At 43.3% G+C, this 19,142-nt stretch overlaps 1 protein-coding gene across 4 annotated transcripts in view; it reads left to right on the top strand.

Annotated features, from left to right (window-relative positions):
• NR4A3 (nuclear receptor subfamily 4 group A member 3) overlaps window positions 1–19,142 on the top strand; it is a 40,318-nt gene that overhangs the window by 12,942 nt on the left and 8,234 nt on the right. For all 4 annotated transcript variants that reach the window (XM_077912679.1, XM_077912676.1, XM_077912677.1 and 1 more), the window contains 2 exons: window positions 9,191–9,390; window positions 11,881–12,059. In XM_077912679.1, coding sequence (XP_077768805.1) covers window positions 9,191–9,390; window positions 11,881–12,059 — 379 coding nt within the window. The remainder of the gene's footprint in view (window positions 1–9,190; window positions 9,391–11,880; window positions 12,060–19,142) is intronic.

Genomic DNA, 19,142 nt, shown 5'->3' on the forward strand with positions numbered 1-19,142 from the left:
TTGTTGTCTGTTGTCTCATTTCATCATTTAAAGAACCATGAGGGATGCCTGGATGGCTCAGGGGTTGAGTGTCTGCCTTCAGCCCAGGGCGTGATCCTGGGAGCCCCAGGATCTAGTCCCATGTCAGGCTCCCTGCATGGAGCCTGCTTCTCTCTCTGCCTGTGTCTCTGCCTCTCTCTCTCTCTCTCTCTCTCTCTCTCTCTCTCTGTCTCATGAATAAATAAATAAATAAATAATCTTTTTTAAAAAAGATAAAGAACCATGAACTGTGAGGCTAGTCACCCCCTCTCTGATATAAGAAAACTTAGAAATATAGTGTGCACACCGATGAGAGAGAGAGACCAGTCCAGGGATCTCCGGTTGGTTGATCTGGCTTGGCAGCTACTACCAGATTGCCCTACCCAGGCCTAATCAGTATTTCAGACTTCTGACAGAAGGGATGATTAATATACCCACTGGGATCCTCCTTCCCTCTGTACCCTCATTATAGGCTGTGAAGCCTCCTCTCCACACCTAATCACAAAACTTCAAATGAGAAGCATGGTAGACCCTTAGCACCAAAGGTTGAGGACTCTTACTCTGATTACAAGTAGCATCTCTTAACTAAAGTCAAGTCTCAAATAATAGTCTAATGAAATAATGCAGTGGTTAAGGGCTTAGGCTTTGGAACCACACCAGCTTAGATGAAAATCCAAACACCATCATTTAGTAGATAGGTGACCTTGAGCAACTGATGAAACCTTGCAACACCTCAGTTTCCTCATCTGTGTTGTGGAGTAATAACAATAATATCTACTTCCTGGGGTGGTTTGTGAAGAAGATTCAGTAAGGTGATAACTTGTCAAAGTTTTGACCCAGTGCCCTGTATGTTATGCCCTTGACCAGCCTTTCTCACTTTACCATTTATTGAAGGTACTGAGAAGTATGAACACTACCTATGTCAGAGGCCATGTAGCAATGCCATTAAGGTAAATGTTATCATGTGTTTCGAAGATGAGGCCATGAAAACCAGGAAACGTTAAAGGAGTGACTTGCCCAAGGTTACATAGCTGATATTTATCAAAGAGAGAATTGGAAGCCAGGTGCACCGGACCCCAAAGTCTGTGTTTCTAAATACCGTGCTTCACTGTGTCTTTGGCTTCAATGATAGTGGGTACTGGAAAAGCATTCGGGAATAAGGGTGTCCCCTTCCTGAAGCAAACTTTGCCTCCCTTTATGCAATTTGTCTGAATTAATGAAGCTGCTCCACATAGCCTCTGCCGAGCCCATAGCACAAGGTTTGACGTTGGTCTGGGGCATTGGAAATCACTACCGATGGTCAGTCCAGAGAACTAAGGCCCCCAAAGTGATTTTTTGGCCCCAAATTATCCAACTATTGGTCTATATGGCCTAATTAGTCATTCAGTGGCAAACCTTCGCCAGCACTTTGAGTTGTCCCAGCTGGGAACTGTGTCCACACTGAAAAATCAATCCAGTGTGTTTGCTTGCCTCTGCACTATTCAGTGTGTTAGACTAGAGTCATCATCCTCATCAACAAACATTTATCCAATTTAATTGTTAGCTTTGTCCAAAATAGCAGATTGACCATACCAGAGTCCGGGTCACATTCATACTACCTTTGGGGCCCCCGCTCAATTTTGTAAAGCACATTTATTTTAATTGCATTGTTTTGGAATCAGGTTGAGCCTCATAGCTTGGATTCTCCTGCTTTTAGATAGCTTTACAAAATTATCTAAACTTGGACCAAAATCAATTAAATTAAAAGACTTTTTAAAAATACAGTGAGTTTTCATCAAAAACTTGGATGAAGGCATAGAAGGCATGCTGATCACATTTGCAGATGACAGAAATCTGGGAGGGATCGCTAATATGATGGATGTCAGTATCAACATTCAGAGTGATTTCGACAGGTTGGAACAGGATGGGCTGAAGCCATCATGAAGAAAGTTAACAAAAATAAATGTTCAGCTCAGCATTTAGAATTTCAAAACATGGGAGAGCCTTGGCCCATCAGTAGTTCCTGTTAAGAAGATCTTGGGACTTTATTCAATACACAGTCAATATGAACCAACAAAGTATACGTGTGGTGGAAGGAAGGGATGCTGAACTACCTTAGGGCTGCGGTAGTAGAAATATAGGACCAGAACCAAGTTGGTGGTGGTCTCACAGGCTCCGTCCTGTGAGACCACACTTCAAAGGTGAAGTCCCTTCCCAAACCGGGGTTTAAGGGGGATGTGGACATACTGTTTCTGGAAACTTGTAAGGGATGGTTGGAGGAAATGAAAATATCTAAACAGGAAGGCAGAAGGTTTGGCAGGATTAGGTCACTCTTTTACCCTGTGGAAAGAGGACTGTTGCTCCCAAGAGCAGATCTGAAGGGAGAAGAAGAGGGGGGCCCTTCCAGCTCATTCTGAAGATAAGGATGAGCTCTCTCTTAGCTACAAGAGCTGCTGTGGAAGCGTGAGTTCATCAACACAAGAAGTAACTAAGGAGAACACATAACAGGATTTCTCACAAGCAGAGAAGTTATTTTGAATATTGAATTCCTTCCAATTCTAAGATTTTATGATTCTGGGGTTTGCCTTATTGTTCCTAAATGCAAGTGATTTTATATTTATGTGATATTTTATTTATATATATATATATGTGTGTGTGTGTGTATACATATATATGTGTGTGTGTGTTAAGTAACTTGTTATTTAACAAGATTGAACCTGCTTTGTTCTCTAAAAAACATTACCATAAAACGAATGAAGCAAACTGAATTTATTGAGTGCCTACTTTGAGCTAGGCACCATCACATATGTTCTTACATAATTTCCCTTAAGCCACAGACTTATGTGCTATAATTTATGGTTTCCGTCATTTTTTTAGGAATGTCATTCGTTAAAACTCAGTTTTCATCATACCTTCTCCTGATATATATGCAAATGTTAGAACTGGAGGGGACCTTGAGATCATCTAATCCACCCCCATACTTTCAGAGGAGTAAATTGAGGCTTCTAGGGGTTAAGTGTCTTGCCTGAGGTCAGGAGCAAAGCTAGGACTAGATCTGAATCTCATCCCTCAAGGTATTAAGTTTCTATTTCACCATACTGCCACTTCCCTGTAATGAAAAGTTACTAGTTTTTTCTAATAGAAGCTTTATGAGGCTTTTAAAAATAATAATAATTATTATTACATATATATATACATATACCCATTCGGTTTTGTTAAAAGGCAAACCATTTAGAAGAGGACAGAGTGAAAAAAATCAAAGTCTCCTCTTTATTGCTGATTAATCCCACTCTTCAGTGGTAACAAATGTCACCATTTCAGTGTGTGTCCATAATTTACTATATTTTAAGTAAGAATTTGTCCTGTTGGATTTGAGTCAGACAGTTGATTTGACCAAGGCAATTTATTGACAATGCCAGTTTCCCCCATGAATCTGGTAAATAGAGAAATGAGATGATGTTTGCCAGATAGGTATGTTCTAACCTTCTTGTACCCGCCTGTATGCCTCTAAGGTCCTAAACGAGTGGTTTTCCTCATTGTGAGAGAGGGAGGAGGAAAGAGTTGCGTTCCAAGTCACAGAGGGAATGCATGCATGTTTTAGAGGCCAGAAAGAGAGCTCCTCGCACTGTGAAGTGTTCCTGGCTCCGGGACCTTCACTTCTCCTTTGGGCCAAACTTCTCTCCTTCAAAAGTGAGCTCAGATCATTGTATATCAGTGCAGTCAAAACATGTCACGTTTGATTTGTTTCTTCTCGAAATGTAGCTATCCTCTGTCCCACAGTTGCTTTTAATTTAGCAATACAAGTATATATAGATACTGGGCTTGGCTTCAGAGCCTGCACAATTACTAATGAGAAAATATATTTAACGTCCTCCTTAATTGGTCATTTCTAGTATTTTTCAGCAAACGGGGATGTTTCTTGGTAATTGGTGTCATTCAGTGTAGTAACAGACTCCAAATACCACTCGGAGATGCCACTCGGATAAAACCAGGCACCAGCAAATGGCATTTAAATATGTTAACAAGATAGCCTGAGAAACATCGTGGCGAACACATGTTAGACTAGAGAGTAAACAGCCTAAAGACTCGGCAAAGAGAAAGGTTGACTGAAGCTACTCAGAAGACCCTCTCAAATTGCCATCAATACCCTAGGTGACTTCAAGTCCGTTCCTGGGCCACAGTGGGTCGCAGCTTCCCTGTCTGAATGCTGGGGAGACTGGGCTAAAGGCACCACCATGATCCCTCCCAGCCTTCTCATTCTCTGACCCTCTAACCATTACACCTGCCATAAATCCACTGTGGGGAGAGCTCAGCATCTCCCAGAGTGTGGTACCCAGAAAGACCCAGGGTGTTTGCTTAAAAATTCAGATTCCTGGGCCATACCCAGACCAATTAAATCCGAACTAGGAGAGGGGGAGGAGGCAGACAGGAATCTGCATGTTAACAAATGCCTTGGATGACTTGTTGCCACACGAAGATTTGCGAACCATCAATATAGTTTAATAAGAACAATCCAATTTTACCTCAAATCTCCCGTCTCCCAGCTTTGTTTTTGAGGCCGAGAAGGAATGAATGATAGACATATATATACATTTTCAAAAAGTCACCAAGTCATTTAATAAATATTTATCCAATGGCTGCTGGGCGTCAGGTGCTGTTCTACAGCAGTGGACACGTTGTGGAAGAGCAGCTCCTGCCCTCAGGCAGCTGACATGGTGTGAAGGAGAGAGAAAGTAAGCAAATGTATAATGCAGTGATGCCATTAGTGGGGGCAGGGGAGGGTTTTGTTTTTTAGCAGGGGAGGCAGTTAGAAGAGAATTGGGAGGAAAACATATTTGTTGCCAATTTGTTTTAAAGTGTAAGAACTTAGGAATATGTATACATAGTTTGGCTCATGTCATGATGACATCTAAAATGTATAAAGAAATAGAAAGGCCCAGGGAAAACTAGCATTCTGAGGGGAGACAAAATGTTCTTAGGACATTTTACATACTCAGCCTGGACTGGCAGTGAGGTAGAGTAAATAGCAGGTTCCATTCTTTTATGAAAACATCACATTGCTAATGTGGTAGGGCTGGTAGTCACTGAGGGTCTCACTTAATTCCCAAACAACTTATTTGAGGCCTGGGTTGTTGATGAAGTCTGACCTGCACAGCCATAGTATTGCCATATGCAAAATGGAGCCTCATTTAAGTAACTTCTGTTGATAATTTCAGCTCTAGATTCTCAGTCTAGATTACTCAGAGAAACTTATATCAGGCATTAGCTGTAGCCTCTTCTAACTGGTTAGTAAATGTGGTATTGTCTTTGACTAGACATAAAGCCAGACTTTGGATGAATCAATTTATTCACATAGGCTGGAATAAAAAGCCTAAACAGGAAAAAAGATTCGTTATTTAAAGTCTTCCTCTATTTGGCCTGAATTTGATTAGAATGATCAATAAACATTTCCAGATTTTCTCCAGTGAACCACAAACCTGCTTATCCCAGAGATAGAGTGATATAGGGGACCCTAGAAGCAGAGAATGGGGATTTGATTCTTGCAATTTCAGATGGTTTTATAAAAAGTGCCAGACCAGGTGAGAAAGGATCTAAAATGTTTTGTTTTGTTTCTTTAAATCTTATGTTCAATAGAGGGGACACTTGGTTTGTCTTTTCCCCTAGCATTGGAGGCTAACCCACCAGTCACCCCCGAGTTACTGGTGGCTCACGCTGAATTCATTTTGGCTCCAGAATTTTGGAACGTGGGCCAGAATCAATGCAGGTGAAGCCCAGAGGGGCTGGCTGGAGTCTGGCATGCTGGGCCTGCTGGCTTTTCTCCTTGCTGGACTCCATCAGAGACAACTGCACATGCAGGGTAGGCAGGGTTTGCACCTCCCTGTGTGCAGGATGCATGAAATGTGAGCCCAGCAGGGACGGAGGCCTGCAGAGGATGCTGGGTGGAAGCTAAGCACTCTGGAGGGTTCTGAGCAAATATTGAAAGCAGAGAGATTATTGAGTTGTGAGCCATGGTTTCAGGGAGGTCAGTGCAGAAGGGAGCTATTAGGTCCCATTCCCAGGAAAAAGTTTATAACCTTTGGTCTTTTTATCTCCATTTACCATCCTATTTTAAGACAAAATAATGCTGAATCAGTGTCAAATTCTAGGCAGTAACATCATACCTGGTATGATTAGCAACATTTAGAATCATTGAGTGCAAGAATCCATCATATGGAACATTCGCCAGGATAGTTGATAGTCTGGGCCATAAAACACACCTTAACAAATTTAAAAGAATAGAAAACACACAATGTCTGCCGCCAAACCACAATGGAATTAAATTAGAAATCAGTAACAGAAAGACAGCTGAGTGCAAAGAGCCAGAAGGAATCTTAAAAATCAGGTAGCCAGTCACTTCCTTCTCCAGAAAAGTTAAGTAACTTGGCTAGGGCTGCATAGCAAGTCCATGCCAGAGCCTGGAGGAGGACCCCATAACCTGCAGCCTGGTCCAACATTCTTTTCTCTACCCCAGGTACCACTCGGGAGTTTCACAAGTAGTGCTGTCAGCTTTTTAAAGGGGGTTCTACTCTAATTTTCCTCCTATCCTTGGAGAGTATTTGGAAAGAGATGCACAGAAGAGAAAGTTTTTTTTTTTAAAAAAGTTAAATAAAATCCCTTTCTCCACTCCCTTTCAGTTAGTAGTGTATGTGCTAAAAGGAGGTGGGGGGAATTATCGTGACACCAGGATCATGCCACCATCCTTGACCATCTGTGGGAAGGAGGACTGCTTGCTTCTCCCGGACTTTGCTCCCAAGAAGTCCCATCACATCACAGAAACATCCAGGACTTCATTGAATCCAGGCCCTGGGTGGAATTATTGAGAACAGAAGAGCCAGGACTGAACTGGACCTGATGTTACAGGATCCTAGAAAATCAGGGCTGAGAATTAGAAACCTTCCAATTCAACCCCTTTCCCCATTTTATAAATATGCAAGTGGTGGAACAGTGTTCATTCCATCATCATTATCAGTACCATCGCTGTCATCATTTGTTAAATATCCTTATGTTGGGCCCTTCAAATATATTATCATATATAATCCTTACAACAGAATCTTGAGGAGGGTATTATCCCCATTTTACAGAGGGGAAAACCGAGGTTCAGAAAAGTGAAGTAATATATCCCAGATAACTACAGGCAGAGCTCCATTATTTCACAAATTAGGGGCTAGGATTAGAGCAGCTGGTCTCCTTGTCTGATGGTGTCTTTTGTTATTTCATGATGCCTCGTGGGAAAGCATAAAGGGAGAAAAAAAGAGACCCAATTAAGACAAGTGCTTCATTTCCTCGTATCTAAGTAGTTCCTCAGTGAGCACCTGGTGTTTATTGGCTGTCCCTCCTCCAGCCAGATTAGGGCATTGTGACAAATTTAGGCGCTCCCCTGACTACTCTTTCACTAAACAATACTCAACAACAATTTATTGGGGGTCATTTATGCGCTAGTCACTGTGCTGCCGACAAAACATGGGACCAAATGAGTACACACACAGAGACCTCCAATTAGAGCAAAGCAAAATGCTTTAGTTTTAGTTTTAGAAAAAAAACTATTCCACAGGCTACCAACTAGGAACATCAGACATATTACCAGCCAGGAAGTGCAAGAGTGGAAGTCACAGGGCCATGTTTAAGTTTTGGCTGGACCACTGTTAGTTGTGAACCTTGGGAAAGTCCCTTAGCCTTCCTGAGTCCCTCTGAGCTTCCTTTTTCTCATCTGTAAAATAAGGATTAAAATCCATACCCCGGGGGAACTGAGAGAAAGGACACAAACGCACTCAAGGCTGTGTTGTGTTAGGGCAAAGGAAATGATGCACATATTTACATGAGTATTTCTGCAGATCTCAAATCTCCGTGTTGTTGGTTGTGCCTTGATTATTATCTTGCTATATCAGTCTTTCTGCTGAAACCAAGAGGACTTTTTCCCCCAGTGACTCGAGCAAAACCCTGACTCTACCAAAATATCCAAGAGTAGAACAGGGGCTTTATTCCTACCTGTACCTTTCTTCTCCTGGGATCCTTTAGATCAGAGCCGTCCAATAGAATATTCTGCAGTGAGGGAACTGTTGCCCATCACACGTGGCTTTGGAGCCCTTGAAATACAGCCAGTGCGACTAAGAAACTGGACTTTATGTTTTATTTAATTTTCATTAATTTAAGTACCCACAAGTCCTGAGTCTGAGGGCACACGACTGCCTGGGTCCTGCTTAAGGAAACACCCTCCCGGGATCCCTGGGTGGCGCAGTGGTTTGGCGCCTGCCTTTGGCCCAGGGCGCGATCCTGGAGGAGACCCGGGATCGAATCCCATGTCGGGCTCCCAGTGCATGGAGCCTGCTTCTCCCTCTGCCTGTGTCTCTGCCTCTCTCTCTCTCTCTCTGTGTGACTATCATAAAGAAATCAAAATTAAAAAAAAAAAAAAGGAAACACCCTCCCCTCCCCTGCCTGGTTTGTTTTTACCTCACAAAAGTCCACCTGCAGGAAGCAAAAATCATTCTCTTCTCCTGTTGATTAATTCTGTGGTTCCCAGACTCCAGTATGCATGAGAATCAGCTGGAGATCTTGATAAAGCAGTTTCTTGGGCCTACCCTCAGAGATTCCACTCCGGTAGGTCTGGGATGGGACCCAAGATGTTCATTCCTGGCACATTCCCAGGTGTTGCTGATGCTGCTGGCCCAAGGACTACACTTTGAGAACTGTGGCTTAATTAACATCTTAGAGACAGCTGTGCTGTAGTGGAACCAGTAGACCCTGGCGGCCTGCTTGGACCCAAACCTCTGGGGTAATGGTTCTTCTCAACAATAGCTGCTCTTTGGAATCACCTGGGGAGCCTTTGAAATTCTTGGTGACCAGTCCCCACTCCAGACCAGTTAAATTCGAATCTCTGTGTGTATGAGCTAGACACAGTGCTTTTTAAGCTTGATTTCCATCTTGCATCAAGATTAAAAACCACTGCACTAAAGAGACTTAGCCAGATTTCTTTTGTCTGTTAAGAGGTAACAGAATTTGCTGTTTACATCGTGAGAATCAGAAGAGACCAAATGCCAAAAAAAAAAAAAAAAAAAAAAGTTTCGGGCACTGACAGTCTTGCAAGAGCCAATTTGCAAATAATGTTGCCATCCCTGTTGAACTAAGATAATGCTGCTCTCTGTGGTTTGCATTCCAGTACTGTCCCACCGAACAGGCCGCTGCAGGCACCGATGCTGAGCACGTGCAACAGTTCTACAACCTCCTGACAGCCTCCATCGATGTGTCCAGAAGCTGGGCAGAAAAGATTCCCGGATTTACTGATCTCCCCAAAGAAGATCAGACATTACTTATAGAATCAGCCTTTTTGGAGCTGTTTGTTCTCAGACTTTCCATCAGGTAATTACTATGATTTTATCTTTTCTTTAGTTCTCCCCTTACTTCGAAGAAGTTGGAAACCTGCTGTGTTCATAATGGAGTCATCCATGAAGAGTTTGCTCAGGAATGAAATAGGAAATATGGTCAGGCATTAATAAAAATGGGCAGTGGCTAAGAGCACTGGCCTGGAAGCCAGGACTCGTGGGTTCTAGTGTCAGTTCCAACATGAACTTGCTGTGAAACTCTGAGAAGGTCACTGGCTTCACCTGAAATTCACTTTCCTTTGTGCAATGAGGAGGTTAGATCTGTTGATCTCTGAAGCCCATTGCTGTTCCAACATTCTATGATTCTAGGAAGATTCTCTCATGGTGCATAAGGTATTTCCTGGCAGGCGAGTATTTATTTTGAACATTGCATTTACCTCATGGGTTTCTATTTAACAAGTTACTGTTCTAGTACGCCAGATGGGGCTCTAAAGAGTTCCCACAGCTTCTCAACCCCCAGTGTTTACTCCAAGCGAATAGCTTCTGGATCAAAAGATGTGCTTCAACCTATCCTACTCGGTGACACCAAAGACAAAGAGGCAGTGATTTTTCAAAAAGCTGGAACCTCAGATCTAAGCTTCTCTCTAAGCTTTTCATACTGTGTTACCAGAAGCTCTAGTGTAAAGTGCAGATTCCCGTGCCTGATTCCCAGCCATTTTGGTTTAGAACTATCTTGAAAGAAGTCCAGAAATCTGCCTTTTTAACTCATGCTCCAGTGATTCTGATGCCAGTGGCCTGAGGTCCAGGTTTTAAACTCTGAGGCTGAACCATGCTGTCTGTGTGTGCCTCTGTGGCAGGATCTGTAGGAGAGACAGGGGTGAAATTACAGCTAAGGAGTCAGTAATTAGCATAATTACAGCCAATCTGCTGTGCACAGGATCCAAGGCAGCAATGGGACTGTCCTCTATTAGGCAGGCAGCAAAGGATTAAGTAAGGAATAAGCTCCATGCAGGCAGGTGCCATCTATACACTTTTCACCAAGTTTTCTCCAGTGCCTGGCTCCAAGAATGGCACATACTTGGTTCTAAGGAAAGACTTGCTAAGTGAATGAATGAATAAAGCTACTCATCCAAGAAGTACAAATAAAGAGATATTAACTTGTTAATGCAGTAGGCCGAAAGAGAGAAATATGTAGCAAGGGACTTGAAAATTAAAGGAAAGGTAAGATTCAAGGAAGGACCATAGAGAATTCAGAACTAGCTACACCTAATACTGGTTGAGCTCCTCTTGTGTCCCAGGTAGTGTGCATGGGCTCTCAGAGCCTTCATTTAATTCCCACAGCAATCTTAGGAGGTAGTAATCAGAATTCCTGTTTTATAGATAAGGAAAAGGAGAGATGAAAGGAGTGCCCTCAGCCCCACAGCTAAGTGGTGATGTCTAGATGTTCCAGGACAGCTTCCATGAGAGAGAAACGAGATGATGATGGACATAATATGAACTATCAGGCAGTTTTAGAAATAGCCCTCCACAGATCCACTGTTGAAAGTACAGAGGGATACAAAAAAATGACTATTTTTTACTTGGGTCACTTTTTATTTTTGTGATTGACTTCTGGCAGTTGCAAGGACCGGGTGTTCTTGGAGTCTGCACAATGGAATTGTAGTGTCTAGTCTCAGGTCTTATCAGTTTTTGACATTTAAGAATAAGAGGGAGAAGTCCTGGCCAAGGAGCCCTGAAGAGAACAGAATCGTGTTCACCACAGAAAGAGGCGCTGCCTGGGGTTTCACTTCCATACTTCCTGAGTGCCTCTCCTCTGTCTCCCATCCTTGGTGGGACAGTAACTGATTCTGGTAATAAGAGAGCAGGTGCTCCATCCCTAGCTCCCCAGAGCTGATGCTCACTGAGAAAGTTAGCACAGACAAGTGGCGGTGGTTGTTGATCCCAGGAGCACAGTCTTTTTTTTTTTTTTTTTAAGATTTTATTTATTTATTCATGAGAGACACAGAGAGAGAGAGAGGCAGAGACACAGGCAGAGGGAGAAGCAGGCTCCATGCAGGGAGCCTGATGTGGGACTCGATCCTGGGTCTCCAGGATCACGCCCTGGTCAGAAAGCAGGTACTAAACCACTGAGATACCCAGGGATCCCCCAGGAGCACAGTCTTGTTCATCAAGACGATCTGGGTAGAGGGCACCTGGGTGGTTCTGTGGTTGAGTGCTGCCTTCGGCTCATGTCGTGATCCCAGGGTCCTGGGATCCAGTTCCACATCGGGCCCCCCACAGGGAGCCTGCTTCTCCCTCTGCCTGTGTCTCTGCCTCTCTCTCTGTTTCTCTCATGAATAAATAAATAAAATCTTTTTTAAAAAAAAGAGTATCTGGGCAAGTTCCATGACACCACACCGGGTTCTGAACACTGCCCAATGGCTGTTTAGGTACCTTTGTGTTCTGATGTTGGACAGATTGAATACACCTGTTTGATGTGTCTCTGTCTTCCACCCCTGCCCCTCCCCCCCATGACTTTGTCTTGTAGGTCAAACACTGCTGAAGATAAGTTTGTGTTCTGCAATGGACTTGTCCTGCATCGACTTCAGTGCCTTCGTGGATTTGGGGAGTGGCTCGACTCCATTAAAGACTTTTCCTTAAGTTTGCAGAGCCTGAACCTTGATATCCAAGCCTTAGCATGCCTGTCAGCGCTGAGCATGATCACAGGTAAGCACCACCCCGGTCACTGAAGTGACTGTGTCCTCCTCCCTCTCCTCTCCTGTGTTAAAGGTGGATTCTGGCTTTGGCTGTGACACACACACACATCCCAGAAATTAAGGAAAACGACTGCTACTTTTCTAAAATCTGTTAAGTTTAACCTAGTTTAAACAAAGAAACATATTTTTTGCAACTTATTGTCATGAACCTTCAGGAAAAATCTAAATTTCCACAGAAGCTCGTTGCCAATTGGAGCACCTGCTTCAGGGTTATTTTTACATGAGGTTTTTGAAGGAAGTTTACCTTAAGCAGCCTGTTCCTATGAGGCAGAGGGGCGAGTTCTCCCCGCTCCCTAGTCCTTGGCAGGTGACCCAAAGTAAAAGCAAAACACTGCACATGTATAAAACATACCTTTACTTATTTGTTTAGGACTTGATTTAACAACTTTGGTTGGCAGAGAAGTGAGAAAAATGGATATTTGTAAAAAGCAAAAATGACTCAACAACTGTTTTTAAAAGTTAAGAACCAGAAGCATAAAACATATTCAATTAGTGTATTATGCGTTCCTCCACCTAGATGCCTCTCCCTTTCTATCTTTTGGGAGATAGAGGTTCCCAGGGCAGAATGAGAAAGAGAAAGGCACTCGGTTGAGAGAAACTGTGGCATCTCCTCAGGGCTGCCCTCAGGGCCCCAGGCCCCAGCTTCCTTTGCCCCCTCACACTTGCAGAGTTTCCTGCTCAGTCTCATCCTTCTCATCAGACTGGGACCTGGTGAGCCAGTGACAGCGGATGGAGGCTTCAGGAGAGGCTCATCCCACCTGGGGCTCACCTGCCCAGGGAGGAGGGCTCACTTCCTTTTCATCAGAGCCAAGCATGAGCTAGGCTGTTGGGACTAGGTTCAGATTTGCTACACTCTTAGCTGCAGAAAACATGTTTTTCAGGCAGGTGATGAACTTCTCAGAGGACCAAACAGATCCTTTGAGACCAGTGGGCCCTTTTTTCTCATGCATCAGAAATGGACATTACTTACATGTACCTTCTTGGGACATCTGTTAACTAAAGTGAGATGTATCTGAGGACCTTCAGAGGCTAGCCTGGGTCATCATTTAATGGTTTCCATGCAGGCAAAGAAAATGTATGGTAGGAATCAGACACTAGCATGTTCTTTCAGTATTCCAGGTGGGACCCCACTTCCTCCTGGGCTTTGGTCCTAGATAAGAAATTCCCTTCTTTTGATGGGGCCTGCCAGAGATTTCCACGGGAGCCATTAATAAAGCAAAAACAAGGCTACCTCCCAGAGTATGAATTCCATTGAGAGGGCTCTCCCATGGCTCACGGGAGCACCTGAAGTAAAGAGGCACGGTTCATGCACAAGTGTGACAGTCCCCACCTGGAGATATTGGGCAGCTCAGTGCAGAGAATATGGAAAAGGGATTAGGAGAAGGTGATATGAGTCCCACCTCTGCCTCCAGTCTGCTGTGTGTCCTGCCATTACAGTTGCTAAGCCCACCGTCCTTGATGTGGGGATTGCTCATAGAGAAGGCAGTTGGGCTTAGCAGAAACAGCATGGACTGCAGAATCCTGCACCCCCAGGTTGCAGTCTAGGGTCCTGGATTGAATAAGCGTGTGTTATTCAGCAATGCATCTCATTTCTCTGGACTGCAGTTACCCCATCTTAAAATGGGGATCCACAACACTTAGTCTGTGAGGCAGCAGTAAGGATTATGGGAAAGTAGGTTTGTGATGTAGCCAAAGTGGATTCAGAATAGGCACTCAGTCCGCGTGCATTCCCTCCTGGAATGTTAGTGACAGAGACCCCCTCAAAGTAGGCACATGCCTGTCCCTTCCCCTTGGAAGCCCCAGGGAGTCCAGAATCAAACTTGGTGGCATAAAGACACGGATGGGAGCTTTAGGAGGTATTATGTTTGGTGAATATATTCTTGGATGCTCGAGAAGCTCCAAGGAGGACATGATGTGGAAAAAATGAAGCTGCACTCACCAAGAGCAGGGGCACAGCAAGCCATATCCTTCATGGGGCAGTTCTACATCCCACCAGCCTGTTGTCCTTGCTAGGGTTAATACCCACAGGAAAAACAAGCTCCTCTTCTCTCATTTCTGGACCTTGCAGTACTTTGTGATTTGCTCTTGGGAGGGGGGGTGGAAATGTGCAAAAGCATCAGGAAATGGCATAAAAAGTGACGTCTGGAAAACAGCAGCATGCCTTGTTGCAGATACTAATTTCCATTTGAATATGGGCTCCCATGAAATCCCAACTTTGGAATAAGCTCCACTGATTATACAGACTGATGGCAAGACTGTGATCAGGTGGGCTAGTGGCATCACAAACCTCATCCCAAAATTGTCTGCTCCTAAACCCACAGGGAAGAACTCATGACAAGGAAATGAGCTGTTAGAAGTTTAACCAGTCTCTTTTCCAGGAAAATTATTAAGAATCTGGGCAGTATTAGAAGTTTCATACACAAGGCTTTTATTTTCTACTTCTTTTTTTCTGCTTCTTCTACTTCTCTCTAGGCCTCCTTGTGAAAAACTAGGTGATTAGGTGGGGCAGGAAATGGTTTCTTTCAGATCACTCTCCTTCTCCACAGTTGTGGTTGTCAAATGTTTTTAAGTCCCCAGTTTATCTGCCCTAACTGTCTTCTTTCACCGGTGCCCCATCCCTGACATGGGAGCAACAGAAATGCTTTGCTTCTGATGGGATACCAGGGAGGTGATGTGTGGTAACTTAATTATGTTTAATACATAAGAAGACCCCCAAACAGAAAGTTAGTGTAGAATTATGGTTTTATAAGTATCCATTCATTAAATAAATATTGAGGACCTAGTATAGGCCAGGCTTGGTGTCAGTCTCTCAAGATGCAAAGATAAGCCATCCATCAATTCTACTGTCAGAAAGGGTATGGCCTTCTAGGAAGTCATATGTGATTATGATACAATGAACTCAATGTGTGGTGGTTAGTGTCCAAGTCCTTAAAAGCAATAGATTCGGTGCAGGGGATGTCTGGATTACTGCTCACTTGTTTTTTTCAGAGAAAGGTGGAGGTGCTGGTCATGAATGGCTTCCCAAGGAGGTAGCATGTAGCCATGGGAAGATACAGAGGCAGGACATTCCAGATCAAGGAAATAGCATCACAAGGGCTTCAGCACCTGTAGGGAAAAGCAAGTGCAGTGGCATTGCATTGCACATGTGTTAAATCACACATATAATCTCGATAGAAAGAAGAACCAAAAGAGTGCAGGCTAAATACTCCAAGTGTGTCTATCCTGGAGTGAGCATGAGAGAGAAGACCTGAATCCACAGTGGGTCCTGAGCTTGGGCTCTCTGTTTCCAGTGGTTAGAGCTGCACTTTGAGGAAATTTAAAGCATTTCCAGGGAAAAGATTGATTCAATGCGATATTTATCTTATGGCCTGCTTTTATGCTCTAGCCTCAGAGTAAAATACCTCTCCCATATAGTGAAAAGGGAAATAAGATCAGGAAGGACGTTTTAGACCAGATGGTGGAAGGAATCTTGAGTGCCCAAATGCCATTTGGCATTGCTACACTAAAAGAATGTTCTCCATGGCTTTCTTTTCCCTCTCAGGTCTTCTGTCAAGTGAGAAAATGACTCCTTTCTCTTATCCCTGTAGTCTTTTTTCCTGATCTTATTGGAACATGAATTCTAAGGTTGAGGAGCAGGAAGGAAGGATGGACCAATGGGCAGAAAGCAATGAACAATGACATAGAAGAACCAGGCAGGTGGTTGGTCCTGCCATGCCCTCTACCACCTGTCTTCCCAGAGCTGCCCTGCTCATTCTAAATGGTTACCTGGTTACCCCTTTTTTATATCATATATAGCCATCAGCTACATTGCAGAAGAAAACTAAGGACAGTATCATTTTTTTTTTTAAAGTAGAGATTATCTTGGGATTTGGAGATTGGAGATCTTCACTCTGCTACTGCCTGCCTATGTAGTCTTGGTCTAATTCCTTATGCAATCTCTCTCTTTTTTTTTTTTTCTTACACTCTCTGAATCTCAGTTTTCTCATTTTTCACAGAGATAATTATGTCTACTTGTAAATTTCCTATAAAGATTAAATGAGCTAATGTGTACTTTGAAGAGAAAAAGATATTAGACAAATCTTCATTATGATTATCCTAAATGTTATTTTCTTACCTCAGGAAGAGCTAACTATTCTCCTGAGAATCCATAACAATTTCCTGTGTCCCTACAATTCCACATACACATTATATTAAGTAATTTATTTGTGTCTCTTCTTTTCTAACTAGACTGTGGGTTTCTTTAAGGCCAGGGAGAGTCTTATTCATCTTTATAATTACTTTGGCATTTAAAAGCGTTTGGCACATGGCAAATATTGGTTAAATGAATGGGTTATAAATTTCGGGAAGTCTCCCAAATTAGGAAAATTAATTATTTTTAGCCTACCACTTTGTTATTAGAAAATAGTCTGAATTCCTGAGGACTACCGTATTTCAATTCAGATTAATTCAATAATATTTATTGAGCATCTGCTATGTGCCAGGCACACAATCCCTTATCCTCAAAGAGTTTGTGGTCTCCTTGGGGAGACAGACACATACTCTAATAAACCAAAGACAGACAGACTGGAAAGCATATTACAGCCTCGGCTCAGAGTGCCGACCAGCTCAGTGTCCCTGGGGACTGTCCAGCAATAAAGGATGTTCCATGTGCAATAAGAGGTAGCAGTGAGATGACTTCCCCAAGAAAGAAATGGAGCCCAGAGCAGAGCAGGAAGGTCCTGTCTGTTGGTTGGTGTTAGCTTTCCTCTTTGGCTGGAACTGTATTACTGTTGTCCTCGTGTTGGCCTGTGCCCTGAGACCTGCTCAAAAAGAGAAAGAATTGCTTTTCCTTATTGGATCTCCTGACAGCTACCCTCACCCTGTCCTCATCTCCGCTACTTGCCGTGAGAAAGAGAATCTGTTTCTTGTATGTGCCCAAGAGACAGAACTGGGAACTGTAAAATTCAGCTCAACATAAGAAAAACTTTGTAGTAGAAATGATTTGATTCTGGAACAAGCGGCATCGGGGAGTTAGGTGTACAGAGACTGGGTGACTGGTAGGTGCAGACTGGCTCAGGCATCTCGTGGGGACCAGGACTGGCTAGAGCAGAGCTTCCCTAGCTTTCATGTGCATCAACCCACGAAGCATCTTGTTAAATTGCACTTATGATGAGGCAGATCCAGGGCAGGGCCTGAAATTCTGCATTACTACCAAGCTGCCGGGTGATGTTGATGCTGCTGAGGTAGTGACGACGTCTGAACAGAAAGGAACAATGAAAGCTATTGGTAATTAGAATTCCAGGAAGTTAATAATTTTCAAATACCCTGTGCCAGGCACTGTGCCAAGGGCTTTACATGTGCTATTTTGTTTAATGTTGTCTAGTTAGTAGATCTGGAAGGACCTGGCATGGATTACAACAGAGATGGGAAGCAGATGGACAAGCCAAGAGCTATTGAAACAGTGTAGGTAGCGTTACTGAAGACCTAGGCCAGAGGGATTGCAGGGAGGAGCTAGATGCAAGGAACATCACAGAGATGTTCACCAGTGTTCTTACAATGGATTAACTATGATGGCCAGGGAGGAAGAATTGTTAGACATGGTGTGGGAGCGATGGGGAGGACGGTGAAATCCTTAACAGGCAAATTCAGAGAAGCAGCCGATTTGAAGGGGGTATTAATGAGTTGAGCTGTAGACATAGAGGATACTTGCTAATATTTTTTAAGTAGTTACTATATGCGGGCATTGTCCCAAACACTTCACATGTGTCAACTCATTTACTTCTCCCCACAACCCAGGAGGCAGGTATCCTCATCAGCCCTGTTTTTACAAATGGGGAAACAGACCCAATAAGTGGCAGAGCTAGGTTTTACATCCAGGAAGTCTGACTCCAAAGCTTGTAATGTGGTAGGTTTTAGAGTTTGTGAATGTTGTCTACTGCTCATTAACTACCAACTTCTATATTTATTCTGAGCAGCTTATGTGTTTAGTATTCATTTAATCATATTTTACAGGTCATTGTTCCTCTGTGTACATATTCACTGAACAGATAGTTATTGGTGTCTCCTCTGTACTCAGGAGGTGTAATGATGGGCAAACACAGCCCACGCCCCTGTGGAGCTTACATTTAATGGAGAAGGCAGGCAAGAGTTAGATAGATATCTGATTCTAACCTGTTATATCCTTGAAAGGGAAAAAAAAATAGAATGCCATAGGAGAGCATGATCTAAACTGGGAGTATTACTCAGCCTTTAAATACCCACCATTTGCTTCGACGTGGATGGAACTGGAGGGTATTATGCTGAATGAAGTAAGTCAGTCGGAGAAGGACAATCATTATATGGTTTCATTCATTTGGGGAATATAAATAATAGTGAAAGGGAATAGAGGGGAAGGGAGAAGAAATGGGTAGGAAATATCAGAAAGGGAGACAGAACATGGAAGACTCCTAACTCTGGGAAACGAACTAGGGGTGGTGGAAGGGGAGGAGGGCGGAGGGTAGGGGTGACTGGGTGGCGGGCACTGAGGGGTGCACTTGACTGGGTGAGCACTGGGTGTTATTCTGTATGTTGGCAAATTGAACACCAATAAAAAACAAATTTATTATTTAAAAAAATAAATAAATAAACTGGGAGTAAAAAGGAAAGTTGCCTTGAAGAAATATTTGATCCGTAATCTAAAGGACAAGTAGCTCTTAACGAGGTGAAAAGGGAAAAACATGAGCACAGATCTTAGTAGCTCTATTATTTCACTGGATCTCTCCCTCTCCCCACCCTCTTTGCTTTCTCCCATTCCTTCCCTTTCCCCCTCCCACTCTCCCTCCCTCCTCTCTCTCCACCTCCCACCTGCTTCCGTTCCTCTCTCAGCAGAGAGGTCTGTGGCATGGATAGCTAAAATTGCATAGGAATTCAGCAGTTTCTTTGGATACTAACACCACACAGGTCAGTGTTGTCCATCTGTTTTGTTCACTGCTCTTCCCCAATGGCTATAATATTGCTAGGCACAGAATGGGCACTTGGTACGTATTTGTTGAAAGAAGTAATTAATCAGTTAGTT

The sequence above is a fragment of the Canis aureus genome, chromosome 10 (genome assembly GCF_053574225.1).
Source record: "Canis aureus isolate CA01 chromosome 10, VMU_Caureus_v.1.0, whole genome shotgun sequence".
Taxonomy (NCBI): domain Eukaryota; kingdom Metazoa; phylum Chordata; class Mammalia; order Carnivora; family Canidae; genus Canis; species Canis aureus.